This window comes from Lissotriton helveticus, chromosome 11 (genome assembly GCF_964261635.1).
Source record: "Lissotriton helveticus chromosome 11, aLisHel1.1, whole genome shotgun sequence".
NCBI lineage: Eukaryota > Metazoa > Chordata > Amphibia > Caudata > Salamandridae > Lissotriton > Lissotriton helveticus.
In genome coordinates, this window is record NC_136072.1 from 1,056,807,526 (window position 1) to 1,056,824,994 (window position 17,469).

Genomic DNA, 17,469 nt, shown 5'->3' on the forward strand with positions numbered 1-17,469 from the left:
GTATGTCGGTTTCCAGTCCTCGTGAATACTACGAATATCAGGCCTATGTAAAGCTACGTTGCCACGTTTCCCAGTGTGCACGTTATTTCATTCTAAAGTCCCCGTTTCTAGGCCTCAAAAGGGCCTGGACATCAGATTCAGCTCCTGTCTCCTGAAGCCTCGCTGAGGAGCGATACAGCCCCCACCTGTATCCTCGACCTTTCACTTACTTCCTGCCTCGCAGTGCCCGGTGCAGCCTGGCTCTGCCTCTGAGTCTGCCAAAAGTATGTTATAGTTCCAGCTATCAGTTCAGTCCTCCTTCTCTGCATTCCTAAGCTACTGAACTGTATCAATAGTTTCCGTCATTGTCTAGCCTTCTCGTCTCCACGTTAGAGAAATACTGCATTTAATGGTCATTTAATATTCTTCATCACGCACTACATGTAGAATAATGCATGGTCCAGTCTTAGAATCAAGTTAGCCTTTCCCTTCATGACTTCTAGTTTATATCAACATGTTCCCTAAACATCAGATACTAGATAGGGTTTAGGTACATGTCGCTCCGACTCTCCAGACTTTAGTCTCTGCTCCTAACACAGAGTTCATAGCCCCCAGCTTCTCCTAGTGACACGTCATTGCCAGTTTGCGCGCACCATTAGGTTAGAGGTCCCGGCTCCTTAGGTAGCCCCCTCCTATGTTTCCGCCCCATTCATGACATATTCTGTTACGTTTGCACCACATGTCTATGTATACGCCCAGTTACACCTACTTTTACTGTTATCTTTCGCGACTGCTACGCGTCACGCCTTCTGCTCCACCCACTGTTACGCCTACTGCAATGTAATGCTATGTGTTCGCGCTATGTATATATGCCTGTGTATTGTTATTAAAAAGCTAGCGCGCTCATCCCAGACCCAGCCCCAGCAGCTGCTGGGCCTCTTTCCCCCTGCTGGGCCCCGGTTATCCTGCCGGGCCCCTGTCTATGCAGGTTATCCTGTTCCTGTCCTTATGCTGTATTAAACCTGCAAAACTCCTACTACCTCGAATCTTGACTCTTATTTATTGAGCTATCTGTTATGATATTTGTCTAGTCAAAAATAGGGTATTATTTATTTATTTACCACAACACAATCAATGGCTGTGCGCCTGGTATGGTTGAGATAGTGTCACAACCAATCTTCAATAGCTTTGACAGGCTCAGGGTTAGGCAGCCCAGAGTTACCAAGCAGCACGCAAAAGTAGGACAATAACTGCAACAAACAGCAGAATTTCCAATTAAAAATAGAAAACAGGTGTGCTCAAGACCCACCCCAAAATTTCGAACTTCTCCAAGGTAACCACAAACAGCCATCCATCACAAATTCCCAATTATGTGCTCCAGCGCCTAGAAGCAACTGCTTTCCATTGTGCAAAATAAAACAAATTAGGACACATGTGAATGACACAATCTGCTTGCAGATGAGCATATGTCATATGCGTACTATTTCAGAAAGCTACAAGTTCTTACCTGCAGCCAATTCCTGTTGCTTTTGTTTCTCAACCAGCTCTTTTTCTCTCTGTTCTTGCAATTTCTTAGCTCTTTCCAACCTACAAAACAGTAATCTTTAGGTCAGAGAACTGCAAACCTCCATTCTCATTAAGTGCTTCATTAATATCACAATACAAAGCCAAATCCAGACCAAGCTAACAATACTGGTCATCAGCCAAAGCTTTTCAAAGAAAAGATAACCAAGTCACAGAGGAAAACAAGTTACTTACCTGTAACTACAGTTATCCAGTATTGGTATCTTTCATAGATTCACATGCCTGAATCATTCCCCATCGCGGCAGTCCACGGTAATTATATATACAAAAGCAGTGCCTTCGAATAATCTGTAGTAGGCTGACAAGACTATAGGCCCCAAAAGGCCCAAAACTTAGCAGCCTATCTACCTCATTATATGAAAAGAACTGAAAGTAGTTCCAACCAATTAGCTGTCAGCACCCTCTAGAACCTTCCCAGCAGAGGCAGTTCTCCTCAGATTTTCCAAGCACAAGTGAGAAGTATGTATCCCTAATAAAGGACTGTTCTGCCAGGGAGGAGGGTAGGTGCATGTGAATCTATGAAAGATACCAATACTGGATAACCGTAGTTACAGGTAAGTAACTTCTTTTCTTATCCAGTATTGGGGTATCTTTCATAGATTCACATGCCTGAATCAGAATAGCAAGCAGTAAACCCATATCTGTCGTTTGCGGAAGGGGGGAGACAAAGCGTAATTCTACATATCCCCACTCATCCGGAAGGTTATAGATCACTAGAAATGTAAATATACATTAATGCAGAAAACCTTCTAAAAAGAAAATTATATTCAGATAAAATTTTTCATATTTAAACAACATTTGACAAGCAAAATATTACAGTGTATTATGCATACTCTTATGTCATGAATAGAATTGAATATGCTACTTACCAGTATGCATCTGTTCTTGGCATGTAGGGCTGCTAACATTCATATCTTAGCATTAGATCGCCGCCTAGTGTTGGGCTCGGATGATTGCACATTGTTGTCCTGGAAGAGTCTTCGAAGTATCCTGAGATAGGTGGCTCCTCCCCTGGACTACAGTGCGCATGGGCATCGGCTCCATCCCCAGATTGTTTTTCGCCATTGTGGCAGGAGATGGAGTGAAAGTGTAAAGGATGTCCATGCTAATGAATAAATACAATAGTATATCTGCAGCTGCGACAGGCACCGGGGAGGAGGGCGGGCGATATGAATGTTAGCAGCCCTACATGCCAAGAACAGATGCATACTGGTAAGTAGCATATTCAGTTCGAGGCATGTGGGCTGCTAAATTCATATCTTAGCATAGAATACATAGCAGTCCCTCCATCAGCGGCGGTTGCCCGTGCCAGCTGCAGAAACCTGAAAAAGTGTCCTTAGAACAGCCTGTCCTACAGCTGCTTGCTGCTTGGAATGCACATCAACACAGTAGTGTTTTGTGAAGGTATGTGGTGTGACCCACGTGGCTGCTCTGCAAATATCCTCTAAAGGAATGTTCCCTAGGAAAGCCATGGATGCCCCCAGTTTGCGTGTGGAGTGCGCTCTGGGGGGTATTGTTAAAGTGCGCTTGGCTTTTTGATAACATATCTGGATGCACTTAACAATCCACCTGGCTATCCCTGCTTTGGAAATTGGGTTGCCTTTGTGTTGTGGTGCGAAGGCAACAAAGAGTTGTTTCGTCTTTCTAAAGGGTTGTGTTCTGTCTATGTAGTACATCAACGCCCTCCGTACATCTAAGGTATGGAGCATTCTTTCCGCCACCGTTTGCGGGTTTTGAAAGAATGCTGGCAAGTCAATAGTTTGATTAAGATGAAACTGTGACACCACCTTAGGAAGGAATTTAGGGTTAGTGCGTAGCACCACCCTATTTGGGTGAATTTGAATGAACGGCTCTTGTATGGTGAGCGCTTGCAGCTCACTGACACGCCTCAGAGACGTAATAGCTATCAGAAAGGCCACTTTCCACGTAAGGAATTGGAGCTCACACGAGTGCAGTGGCTCAAATGGTGGCCCCATCAGTCTGGTGAGAACGACGTTGAGGTTCCACACCGGAGCTGGTGGAGTTCTTGGGGGAATGACTCTCTTCAGACCTTCAAGGAAGGCTTTAATGGCGGGCACCCTGAAGACAGAGAGGTGCTGCCTGTTCTGAAGATAAGCCGCTATGGCTGAGAGATGTATCCTAATGGAAGTGTACGCCAGATTGCACTTGTAGAGATGTAACAGATAACAGATGATGTTGGGAATAGATGCATCTAGCGGGTTGATGTCATTGGACGTACAGTAGATGACAAAACGCTTCCACTTAGCAGCATAGCATGCTCTAGTAGTAGGTTTCCTCGCCTCCTTGATGATACTCATGCATTCTGGAGGTAGGTTAAGGTATCCAAACTCTAGGACTTCAGGAGCCAGATCGCCAGGTTGAGCTGTCGTGGATCTGGATGCTGAATGTCTCCATGGTTCTGCGTCAAAAGACTGGGTGTGAGGCGCAGTCTTTGATGCGGCACCACCGAGAGTTCGAGGAACGTGGTGTACCAAGCTTGGCGCGCCCACGTTGGAGCAACCAGGACGAGAGTCATGGAGTGCTGCCTTAGCTTTCTTGCGACCAGCGGTATTAGAGGGGCTGGCGGAAAAGCGTATGCAAATTTGCCTGACCAGTTCATCCATATCGCATTCCCCTGCGACTGTGGGTGAGGGAACCTGGCGGCAAAGAGTCGGCATTTTGCGTTCTCCTTTGTTGCGAACAGGTCTATCTCCGGATGACCCCACTGTTGGAAGAACGGGTGGAGAACAGAAGGGTGTATCTCCCACTCGTGCATCTGATGGCTGTATCTGCTGAGCAGATCCGCCATCTGATTGTCCTTGCCCGGGAGGTGTTCTGCCATGAGGAAGATGTTCCTCTGAATGGCCCACTTCCACATGCTCTGAGCCAGATGAGACAGCTGTGGCGAGTGGGTGCCTCCCTGCTTTTGAATGTAGTACATCGCGGTCATGTTGTCCGTCCGGACTAGCACGACCTTGTTGCTCAGATGTACAATGAAGGACTTGAGCGCCATGAAGATTGCCATCAGTTCCAGATAGTTGATGTGCATCTTCTGTTGCTGCGTCGTCCATAGCCCCTGCACTGTGTAAGTGAGCACATGAGCTCCCCATCCCTGGAGAGATGCGTCCGTTGTCAGGATAATCTGCGGCACAGGCTCTTGGAACAGTCGGCCCTTGCAAAGGTTGTGTGGAGTCCACCAATGCAGAGAGTCGTATGCCCGACTGGTAACCAACACTAGGTCTGTCAATTGCCCACGAGCCTGTGTCCACTGATTCGCTAAGCACTCCTGGAGCGGGCGCATATGCAACCGTGCGTGAGGGACTATGAAGATGCAGGAGGCCATCATGCCTATCAACTGCATGAACACTCTCGCTGGCAGGGAGTGTTGTGGTCTGAATCGTTGGATCAGCGACTGAATGCTGTCGATTCTGACTTGGTTTGGCTGAGCCATGGCTGTCAGGGTGTTGATCGTAGCACCCAGGAACTGCCGGACATGTGCCGGCTGGAGATGCGATTTTGGGTAGTTCAGGGAGAAACCCAGATCGTGAAGCAGGCGAATTGTAGTCGACATGTCTGCGGCGCACTGTTGCTCCGACTTGGCTTGTACGAGCCAGTCGTCTAGGTAGGGGTAGACATGGATATTCTGCCTCCTGAGGTGCGCCGCCACTGTCGCTAGACACTTGGTGAACACCCTCGGGGCTGTTGTGACTCCGAAGGGTAGGACTTTGAACTGGTAGTGCCTGCCTTGAATAGTGAACCTGAGATATTTCCTGTGTGACGGGTGTAGTGGAATATGGAAATAAGCATCCTTGAGATCTAAGGTTGCTAAGAAGTCTCCCTGGTTTAGCAAGGGAAGAATCTGCTGCAGTGTAAGCATGTGGAAATGTTCCGATAGTATGTACAGGTTGAGGGGACGTAGATCGAGAATGGGCCTGAGAGAACCGTCCTTCTTTGGAATAAGGAAGTACAGGGAATATACCCCTGTGCCTTCCTCCCCCACCGGCACAAGCTCGATTGCGCCTTTTTGCAGCATCGCCACTACTTCCTGCTGCAATAAGTGCAAGTGCTCTGCGGACATAGGCCTTTGCCTTGGTGGGATGTTGGGTGGAGTGGACTTCAACTCTAGGCAATAACCATACTGAACTAATTGTCGCACCCACCTGTCTGTGGTGATGTTTTTCCAGACGGGCAGGAACTGCTGCAGTCTCCCCCCGACAGGTGTTAGGTGGTCGGGGGGCAGTGACAGAGAGTCACTGTTTGCTTGGAGTAGAGGTGCGGGAGCTGTTGTTTCCTCTGCCGCGACCTCTGTTGCTGTTGTTCCTATAACCTCCCTTGGTCTGCTTAGTGAACGAGGCTTGCGCCCCACCTTTGGAGAACTGGGATTGTTGACCCATCTGTCCTCTGGTGACTCCACGTGCACCTGAGCGACGAAAATTGCCGCCACGAAACTGTTGGGACTGCAGAGCCCCCATAGATTTAGCAGTTTCCGTGTCCTTCTTTATCTTCTCTAAGGTGGTGTCAACATCCGGACCAAACAGACTATCAGGATTGACCGGCTGATTCAGAATTGTCGTCTGAATATCCTGCTTGAACCCTGAGATGCGGAGCCAGGCTTGTCTTCTCAGCATAACGCTAGTGTTGATAGCCCTAGCAGCTGTGTCCGCAGCGTCAAGTGCACACTTGATGGCTGCGTTTGATATTAGCTTTCCTTCCTCAATAAGCATCTTGGTGCCTTCTTGGAACTGTGGGGGCAGGTGTTGTATAACCTGTTCTAGGGTGTCGTAGTGCGCCCTATCATAACGCGCCAGGAGCGCCTGCGTATTTGCGATGCGCCAAAAGTTTGCCGCCTGTGCAGCCACTCTTTTGCCTCCTGCCTCAAGCACTTTGGACTCCTTGTCCGGGGGAGGAGCTTCACCCGTTGTCTGGGAGTTGGCACGTTTCCTGGCATTGGCAACCACAAGAGAGTCCAGTGGCAACTGTCCCCGGATGTAGACGGGGTCCGCAGGAGCAGGCCTGTACTTCTTTTCAATGCGAGGGTTGACCACTCTAGCCCTCGTAGGCTCCTTAAAAATGTCTCCAGCATGTTTGAGAACACCTTTCAGCATAGGAAGTGTTTTTACTGTCCTCTCAGATATGGCAAAGGTGTCAAAAAGGAAGTCTTCCTCAACCGGGTCGGCATGCATGTCCACATCATGATTGGCCGCCGCCCGTTCAATTAGTGCATGAAATCCTGCTGAGTCCTCAGTCGGGGATGCACGTGCATTAAAGGTCTGCGGGTCTTGGCCCGCCCCCTGGGTGTTTTGGTCACCAGCGTCGTCGTATGAATCTGGTTGTACATCAGGGTCATCGATGGGGAAATTGTACTGTTCATCCTCATCATCTTCCTCACCCACAGAGTGTTCTGGGGAGGGAGTAGGGCTCCGTCTTGGAGGAGGCTGAATCGGCTCCGTGAGGCCTACGGCGTCAAGGGGCACCCTCTTCTTCTTCAACGGGATGACGTAGGGGTCCACCGGCTCCGAAGTGATCTTCCGTTTATAGAGGGTCAGCTTGCCGGTGGCAGCATCGATGAAATGCTCTGAATCGTCCACCGATTCGAGTACACGACGTGGAAGAGGGTCTGGCAGCGAGGAAACCTGCTTCGGAGCCGATTTCGTCGAAAACGCTTTCGGCGCCTCCTTAGGTGGCAAGAGAAAAAGGAGTTTCCCCGAAGGCTTAGCCGGAGCGTCCTTTTGCGGCTGCGGTGATGGCATCGGAGCCGATGGAGCAAGGGCCTTCTCCCTGATTCTCTGCAGTGACTCCGCAATAGGGGACGGTACACTGCCAGTTGGTTTTGTCGCCGACAAGGAAGCTTTGAGCGGTCCCTCGGATCCGACGCCCTCGCGGGCCTTGTGCGGTTTGGGCGCGGAAACCTTCTTCGGGTCCTCCGAATCATGAGGCCGGGGCGCCGACTTCTTGGGCGTAGCCTCTTTGGAGCCGACCTTGGCGGGCTTGGACGGCGCCGGAGCCGCTGATCCGTGCCGACTATCTTTCTTGGGGGCCCCTTCATCGGGCGTCGGCTTCGATTTCGGAGCGTCGGAATCGACCGACGTCCTCGGCTTCTGCGGACCGGAGGTCGACGGAGCCGACGGGGTGACGGGCACCGACTTCTTCACAGGCACGGCAGCCATCTTAGGAACACTCGAGTCCTTTGGTTTCAGTTTCGATTTCGGGTCGGCCATTTTAGGTGTTGACGACCCCGACGGTTTCAGTTTCGGTTTCGAAACATCGTGCCCAGCAAGTGAGTCCGAAGCCGGGCCCGAAGGCGGGGCTGTGGCTTGCGGCAACGGGTCCAGGGTAAGGCCGACAGGCGATCCCGTGTCCCGGTCGTCCTCGAAACTTTCGGGGCAGAGCTCGTCCGCAGAGCTGTCCGCCGCGGCCCCATAAATTTCATCGTCGTCTCCTACCTCTTCGACGTACTCGAGGACCGGACCCGCGACTCCGTCGTCGTCACCCGGATCCGCCTCGACCTCCGACTGTGAGGGGGAGATTTGTAGAAGGTGACCCTGGACCTCTTCTTCCGGGTCGCCGAAGATGTTCTCCGGATCCGGGGCCGCTTGCCTAGCTTCCAAGCGCACCGCGCGCCGAAGCTTGAGAGTTTTCTTGGAGCGGAACTGTGCACAGGCCTTGCACTTGCCGTCGTCGTGGTCCGGTGAAAGGCACTTGTTACACACAGGGTGTAGATCGATGTGTGGGTACTTAGACCCACAGAGCGGGCAGTACTTGAACGGGCTCCGCTCCATGTCCGTAAAGGCTTGCTGTCGTGTCGCGATGAGAAGGCCTCAAAGTTTAGAAAGCGAAGAAAACTCCGCTTATTCCGGCTTCAAGAGACGGAAGACTCGAGACCGAGCGCAGACAATACCGACGCAAGAAAATCGAGGCCTTTTGGCCGGTAAAAGATAGTTTTACTTGGTTCCGACAGTAAGACGTCGAAACCACATCCGAACCCAATGGCGGAAAAAAACAATCTGGGGATGGAGCCGATGCCCATGCGCACTGTAGTCCAGGGGAGGAGCCACCTATCTCAGGATACTTCGAAGACTCTTCCAGGACAACAATGTGCAATCATCCGAGCCCAACACTAGGCGGCGATCTAATGCTAAGATATGAATTTAGCAGCCCACATGCCTCGAACATGAGAGACCTTTAAAAAGTCTAACCTCAATGAAGAAGATGCTGCAGCACCGCTTGTCCCACTGCTGTATCATCTTGTGATGCCGATTGCAAGCAGTAATGCTTTGTAAAGGTATGAACACTCTTCCATGTCACAGCTCGGCAAATGTCCGCCAGTGTGACTCCGGCAAATAATGCTGTTGACGCCGACATCATTCTGGTGGAATGTGCTTTTACCTTTCCGGCTAAAGGCTGGTTAGCTTTTTCGTGACAGAATTGTATTACTGAAGATAACCACCTGGCTATCGTTGCTTTCGTCACAGCTTGTCCCAGCGCAACTGGACCATAAGCAATAAATAACTGGTTAGATTTCCTTATGTCTCTAGTTTTCTGAAGATAGAACTGTAGACAACGTTTCACATCCAAAGTGTAAGGCATTTTCTGGCGGCGTGACAGGATCCGGGAAAAAAGTCTTTAACTTAACCGCCTGGTTTAAATGAAATTGAGATGGTACTTTAGGAATGAATTTTGGATTTGTTCTCAAGGTGACATAATCCTTAGAGAAATGAGGGAAAGGTTCCGAAATGGTGACAGCCTGAATCTCACTCACCCTCCGGGCTGAAGTGAGAGCTAGTAAAATAGCCACTTTCCAGGTTAAAATTTTTAATTCAGCTCTATGAATAGGTTCGAAAGGCCTCCTCATTAACTAGGACAAGACAATATTGAGATCCCATTCAGGAGGTGGAAGTCGAATTGGAGGAAAGGCGCGAAACAACCCTTTCAGAAATTGCTTTATCAATGAGGAAGAACATAGTGAAGGCTTGTTCGAGCTTCTTCTAAATCGGGATATGGCGGCAAGATGTACTTTAATAGAAGAGAACACTAGACCCGCCTTGGCTAGTGAAAGCAAGTAAGGTAGGATATCTTCAGGTGGAGCTTGAAGAGGATGGATATTATTTGATTCGCACCAACAACAGAAGCGTTTCCATTTGAAACGGTACGTTCGGATAGTACTCTGAGCACGGGCTTGAGACATAATTGCTCTACAGTCTGCAGAAATCTTGAGATCTTTAAACTCTAGGAAGTCAGGAGTGCAAGTGCAGCGATTGTGGATCCGGGTGCAGAATCTGACCTCCTTCCCTTGACAACATGGCAAGTGTCGGCTTGAGACTAATTGGAGGCGGTTGAGATAGCAGGAGCAGTTCCTGGAACCAGTACTGTCTCGGCCAGCAAAGAGCAATGAGGAGAAGTGTGCAATGTTCCATCTTCATCTTTTGCAGAATCCTTGGTATTAACGGTATCGGGGGAAAAGCGTATGCATAGATTCCGGACCATCTCATGGACAGGGCATTCCCTATTGACCCCCGTTCAGGAAATCTGCTGGCGTAATACAGGCATTTGCTGTTCGGTTGCGTCACAAACAGATCTAGAGTTTGTGTGCCCCATCTCTGAAAGATCTTGTTCACCGGTTGTTCCAGCTCCCATTCGTGGCAACCTGCGAGGGATCTGAGGTTGTCGGCTAGAGAGTTTTGAACCCCCTTTACATGCTCCGCTCTGAGGGTTATGCCGTGTTGTATAACCCACTTCCACACATCTCTTGAGCTTCCTGCGACAGAGATAGAGATCTCGTTCCCCCTTGCTTGTTGATGTAAAACATGCTGGTGGTATTGTCCGTACGCACCAGCACTGAAGAATTTGCAATTCTCGGAGGGAACTCTTGCAGAGAAAGGAAAATGGCTCTTAATTAGAGACTGTTGATGTGTTTCTGCCGATATTGAGGAGACCATCGGCCTAGAATCTGGAGGTCCTGGAGATGGCCTCCCCATTCTTCCATGGATGCATCCGTGGTAGAATGAACCCCGGAAGGGTTTGAAGAAACGTTTGACCCGGAGACATATTGCTTTCTTTTGACCACCATTGAAGAGCATGCTTCATTCTGGGTGTCACTTTTATGCGATCGTCGAAAGACCCTCCTATTTGTTGCCATTGTCGGTGCAACTCCTCTTGCAGTGGCCTCAACCGGAGTCTTGCGAAGGGGACTAGACTGATCGTTGAACAGCACATCCCTAGAAGAGACGCATATGTTCGGACAGAAGGAATATGCTACTTACCAGTATGCATCTGTTCTTGGCATGTAGGGCTGCTGACATTCATATCTGTGCATAGATCGCCGCCTCGTGTTGGGTCCGGATGATTGCACTTTGTTGTCCTGGAAGAGTCTTCGAAGTATCACGAGATAGGTGACTCCTCCCCTGGACTACAGTGCGCATGGGCATCCTCTCCATGCTCAGATTGTTTTTTGCCATTGTGGCAGAGATGGAGATAGGAAAGTAAGGGATGGCCATGCCAGAGATAATGCTGCAGCTGCGACAGGCGCCGGGGAGGAGGGCGGGCGATATGAATGTCAGCAGCCCTACATGCCAAGAACAGATGCATACTGGTAAGAAGCATATTCCGTTCGAGGCATGTGGGCTGCTGAATTCATATCTGTGCATAGACTGAATAGCAGCATCTCCTCTAGCGGTGGCCACCTGTGCCAGCTGCAGCAGTTTGGAAAAGAGTTTTGGGGACAGCCTGGCCTACAGCAGCTTGCTGTTTTGCTTGCACGTCTACACAGTGTTTAGTGAAAGTGTGTATGGGGGACCATGTGGCTGCCTTACAGATGTCTTTGAGAGGAATATTTCCTAGGAAAGCCATGGATGCCCCATTTTCCGTGTAGAGTGCGCTCTAGGGGGGACTGTTAAAGTGCGTTTAGCTTTTAGATAACATATTTGAATGCATTTAACTATCCATCTGGCTATTCCTGACTTTGAAATAGGATTTCCTTTGTGTTGTGGTGCAAAAGCAACAAACGGTTGTTTTGTTTTCCTAAATGATTTAGTTCTGTCCACATAATAAAGTAGAGCTCTTCTTGCGTCTAGTGTGTGCAGGGCTCTCATCTGACTGTGGATTCTGAAAGAATACTGGCAGTTCAATTGCTTGATTGATATGGAAATTGGATATGACTTTAGGTATGAATTTAGGGTTGGTTCTAAGCACTACCCTGTTAGCATGTACCTGCATGAAAGGTTCTTGAATTGTTAGTGCTTGTAATTCGCTCACTCTTCTGAGTGAGGTAATGGCAACTAAGAATGCAACCTTCCATGTTAAGAATTAGGTTCTAAAGGAGGTCCCAAGCACTATATTTAGATTCCAGACTGGGGAAGGGGGTGTGTTGGAGGGATCACTTTTTTCAAACCCTCCATGAAGGCTTGGATTGCTGGTACTCTAAACAGGGAAAGGTGTTGCCTGTTCTGAAGGTATGCTGCTATAGCAGCAAGGTGTAGTCGTATAGAAGAGTATGCTAAGTTACATCCTTGTAAATGCAGTAGGTAACATATAATGTTTTGTATAGAAGCGTCTAATGGGTTGATTTGGTTATTGTTGCAGTAAATAACAAATCTCTTCCATTTAGCTGCAAAGCACGCTCGTGTGGTTGGTTTTCTTGCCTCCCTAATGATGTTCATGCAGTCTGGGGGCAAGTTAAGGTATCCAAACTCTAAGACCTCAGGAGCCAGATCGCTAGGTTCATCTGATTGGGATCTGGGTGTCTTATTTCTCCATGGTTCTGAGTTAGAAGATGTGGAGCAAGGAACAGTTTTTGATGAGGAACTACCGAAAGTGCTAGGAACGTGGTGTACCATGGTTGTCTCTCCCATGTGGGAGCAAATAGGATTAGTGTGAGTGAGTGTTGCCGCAGTTTGCGTGCCACCAGCGGGATCAGCGGTGCTGGGGGAAAAGCGTACGCAAATCTGCCGGACCAGTTCATCCATATCGCATTGCCCAGTGACAACGGATGTGGGAATCTGGCGGCAAAGTACTGGCATTTGGAGTTTTCTTTTGTAGCAAACAGGTCTACCTCTGGGTGACCCCATTCCTCGAAGAATGGCTGGAGAACTTGGGGGTGAATCTCCCATTCGTGTATTTGTTGGCTGTGCCTGCTGAGCAGGTCGGCAATCTGATTGTCCTTCCCTGGAAGGTGTTCTACTAGGAGAAAGATGTTCTTTGGAATCACCCACTTCCATATGCTCTGCGCCAGATGGGACAGCTGTGGAGAGTGCGTTCCTCCCTGTTTTTGGATATAGTGCATCGAAGGTCATGTTGTCCGTCCGGATCAACACCGTCTTGTTGTACACGTATTTTTGAAAGGCTTTTTGGGCTAGGAATATCGCTAGCAACTCTAGTTGGTTGATATGCAGCTTTTTCTGTTTGTTTGTCCAGAGCCCTTGTACTGTGTATTGAAGTAGATGGGCTCCCCAGCCTGTCAGTGATGCGTCCGCAGTTAGTACTAGTTGTGGAACCGGCTCTTGGAACAGTCGCCCCTTGGAAAGGTTTTGTGGGTTCCACCACGCAGAGTTGTGAGCGCGACTGTCCACCAACACTAGGTCTTTTAGTTGTCCATGAGCCTGGTTCCATTGCCGTGCTAGGCATTCCTGTAATGGGCGCATTTGAAGTCTGGCATGGGGGACAATGAATATGCAGGAGGCCATCATGCCTATGAGCTGAAAACTTGGGCTGGCAGGGAGTGCTGTGGCAGGAATTTGTAAATGAGTATCTGCATGCTGGCTATCCTTGCTGTGTTTGGGTATGCCTTTGCCACTGAGGTGTTTATAGTGGCTCCCAGGTATTGCTGTATGTGGGAAGGTTGCAGATGCGATTTTGTGTAGTTGATTGAAAAGCCTAGGCTGTGTAGCAACTGGATTGTTTGGGACGTGTGTGCTGCACACTCTTGGTACGATTTTGCTTGTATTATCTAATCGTCCAGGTAAGGGTACACATGGACGTGTTGCCTCCTGAGATGCGCTGCCACTGTCGCTAAGCATTTTGTAAACACTCTTGGAGCCGTGGTAACCCCGCAGGGAAAAACCTTGAATTGGTAGTGTTGTCCTTCTATTGTGAACCTGAGGTACTTTCTGTGGGATGGATGGATGGATGGGTACGTGAAAGTACGCATCCTTGAGGTCCAGTGTTGCTAGGAAGTCTCCTTGCTGTAGCAACGGGAGCACTTGTTGTAGTGTGATCATATGGAAGTGCTCCGATAGTATGTATTGATTTAGGGGCCTGAGGTCCAATATTGGTCTGAGAGAACCGTCCTTTGGAATAAGGAAGTATAGGGAGTATACTCCTTTCCCTTGTTGGTGGAAAGGGACTTGCTCTATGGCCCCCTTTTCCAGCATGCTTTTCACCTCCTGTTGTAGCAGGGTGATGTGTAGTACGGACATAGGACGATGTCTGGGTGGTCTGTTTGGTGGTGTAGAAGTCAGTTCTAGGCAATAACCAGACTGGATAATTTCTCTCACCCACCTGTCCATGGTAATTGCGTGCCAGACAGGTAGGAACTGTTGTAGTCTGCCTCCGACTGGTGTTAAGTGGTCTGGAGGCAGCGTAATAAAGTCCCTGTTTTGTGGCGGTGGAGGCCCCGGTGGTATTGCCTCCACGCCCTCTTCCCTCATTACTGTTACTTCTGTAACCACCTCTGGTTGTGTTCTTTGTGAAGGAACCTTGTGTGTTACTTTTGTATGAGGCAGATGTTTGTGAAGCATTCCCTCGTGTATTTGCTCTGTATGAGGAGCGTCGAAAGGAGCCCCTATGTTGCAGAAATTGCAGAGCACCCATGGATTTTGCGGTTTCTGTGTCTTTTTTCATTTTGTCCAAGATGGTGTCTACCGCAGGGCCAAATAGAAAATCTGGATTGACGGGGTTGGTTTAGAATGGTGGACTGCACCTCATTCTTAAAACCTGAAACACGCAGCCATGCGTGTCTGCGGAGTAGGACACTAGTATTAATGGACCTAGCTGCGGTGTCTGCAGCGTCAAGCGCACATTAAATGGAGGCATTTGATATGAATTTTCCCTCCTGAATGAGATCATTTGCTTGTGCTTTAAAAGGCTCGGGCAAGTGTTGCATAAGGCTCTCGAGCTGATCATAGTGCGCCCTATCGTAACGAGCCAGTAGGGCTTGTGTGTTAGCAATCCTCCATGAGTTGGATGCTTGTGCAGCTACCCTTTTGCCTGATGCCTCTAGAATTTTTGACTCCTTGTCAGGGGGAGGTGCTTCCTCTGTTGTCTGAGAGTTGACTCTTTTACGTGCGTTAGCAACCACCAGTGAGTCTAATGGCAACCTTGATGTAAGTAGGGTCTGTAGGAGCCGGCCTATACTTTTTTTCTATTCTGGGATTGATTACCCGTGCCCTGGCTGTATCCTTGAATATGTCAGGTGCGTGTTTTAGAACTCCCTTCAACATGGGGAGAATTTTGACACTTTTCTCTGCAGTAGTGATTGTGTCAAAGAGGAAGTCTTCTTCCACAGGGTCACTGTGCATGTCCACATTGTGGAATTCTGCTGCCCTGTCTATGAGTTGGTTAAAGACTACTGTGTCATCAGTGGGTGATGGCTTAGTAGGATAAGTGGGCCCATCAAGGATGGGATGGGTGTCATAAGGGTCTGTTGGCTGTTCCCAAGGTTCCTCTTGGTTAGGATCTTGAGGGAAATCATATAGAGGCTGTGGTTCATACCCTGTGTCCCCCTCATCGTCCCCATGGTGAGAAGGTGAGGTAGGTGCAAAAGGTGTGGCAGGCATAATAGGTTGAAAAGGGCTGAAGGGTCTTGAGGGAGAAGTCCTAAAGTCCTTTTTCTTCAGTGGAATAGGTGAATCAGGTTCAAAGTCCAAGGGCCTCTTTTTCCTATGCAGAATGGGAACTTTACCAGTCTCTGGGTTAATGTAAATTTTGGCTTGGTCGTCTGATGGATCTAGGTGGAATAGTTCTTCCTCTACAGTCCTGGGTTTAGTGTTGGACTTTTTTGGGTCGGCAACACCTGGTTTTTCGACGACTTTTGGAGTTTTGCTGGACTTTTTCGGCTCGGGCCCTGATTTCAGGTCGACCGCAACTTTCGGGTCGACACGTTTTTTGTGCTCCGTAGGCTTCTTTGGATGAGTGTCTTTCACCGGGTCGATGTTCTTTTTTGTATCGACTGGTGTCTATGGAGCCGTTATCTTTGGGTTGACAGGTTTTTCCGGCTTAGATACAGGTTTCGGTTCGGCACTGGATGCCGGGTTGACGGTTTTTGGAACAGCAGGCTTGTTCAGGTCGGCGACCTTCTTTGGTTCGGCGCCCTTTGGTTGTGTGCCCTTGTTCGGGTCGACCGATCTTTTTGGGTCGACTGCTTTTGGCTGAACGGCCTTTGTGGGGTCGACAGTCTTCTTTGGCTCGACGCTCTTTGGCTGTGCGGCCTTTTTTGGATCGACGCCCTTCGGGTCGGTGACCGTTTATGGTTCTGGAACCTTCTTCGGGACGATGGTACTAGGCCCTGGGGTTTCTGAAGGTTTCGATTTCGGAGCCGAGCCGGAAGGCAGGGCTGTCGAAAGTCTTTTATGATCTTGGCTAAGATCTGTTGGCGATGCCTCGACCGGAGCCTTTGGTGACTGGTTAATTGGTGTCGGGGGTAGTGTACTCACGATTTGGCACGACGGGATCTCATCGTCGGAGTCAGAGTAGTCCTCGACTGTGACGATTTCTAGGTCCGAGTCTTGAGCGTCCGGTAGGTCCCGGTCATCATCGAAGATGTTGTCCGGTTCCGGTGCCTGTCGCTGCATTTCTTGCCTAGCGGCCCGTCGGATCGTATCGTTTTCTTCGACCGAAACTGGGCGCAGGCCGGACAGGTTTCTTCCCTATGGTCTAGGGAAAGGCACTTGTTGCATACTGAGTGTTTATCAGTATGTGGGAACTTGGAGTAGCTTTGTGGGCACCTTTTAAAAGGGCTTCTTTCCATCGACGGCCGGCTCACGGGGCGCCGTAAAAGGCCCAGCGGCCCGCGTCGACGACAGATTCGAGATGGAAGTTTGTATCGAGTAGAAAGGTACCGAACGAGAACAATACCGCCGAAGGCCTTTAGAAAAGTTTTGTTTCGATTCAGAGTTGGAGTATAGGAGTTTGCATCCAAACTCAATTGCGGAAAAACACAATCTGAGCATGGAGGAGATGCCCATGCGCACTGTAGTCCAGGGGAGGAGTCACCTATCTCGTGATACTTCGAAGACTCTTCCAGGTCAACAAAGTGCAATCATCCGGACCCAACACTAGGCGGCGATCTATGCAGAGATATGAATTCAGCAGCCCACATGCCTCGAACAGTAACTTTCTTGTTGAGATTTGCCTTGCCAGTTTTTGAAGTTTGTTCTGCCGTTCCTGAGACAAGAACGCTTTGCACTGTTGGGTGTCCAGTGAAGCTCCCAGAAAGGTTAACACCTGTAGGGGTTGCAATTGCGATTTCTTTGCATTGAGAGAGAGGCCTAGATTTGAGAATAGATGAAGGGCGCTTCTGACCGTTTGTCTTGTGATCGGTTTCGATGGTCCTTTGAGCAGCCAATCGTCGAGATATGGGAAGACCTGCATCTCCTGGGACCTCAACGTTGCAGAGACAGGGGCCAAACATTTTGTGAATTTTCTTGGTACCGATTTCAGCCCGAATGGGAACACCGTGAATTGAAAGTGGACGCCAGCCACTGTGAACCGTAGGTATTTGCGATGTTTGGGGTGTATAGGAATATGGAAGTAAGCATCTTCCAAGTCCAGAGAAGCCATAAAATATCCTTCGTTGAGACAATTGAGCACATTTGCCAATGTCACCATGCAAAAACTGTTTCTTCAAGAATTTGTTGAGTTTGCGCAGATCCAGAATCGGGCGCCACACTCCCGACTTTTTCTTTATAAGGAAGA

General features: G+C 49.2%; 1 protein-coding gene across 1 annotated transcript in view; it reads right to left on the minus strand.

Annotated features, from left to right (window-relative positions):
- RSRC2 (arginine and serine rich coiled-coil 2) overlaps window positions 1–17,469 on the minus strand; it is a 266,569-nt gene that overhangs the window by 129,136 nt on the left and 119,964 nt on the right. The window contains exon 7 of the mRNA XM_078667575.1: window positions 1,487–1,566. Within this exon, the coding sequence (XP_078523701.1) occupies window positions 1,487–1,566 (80 nt within the window). The remainder of the gene's footprint in view (window positions 1–1,486; window positions 1,567–17,469) is intronic.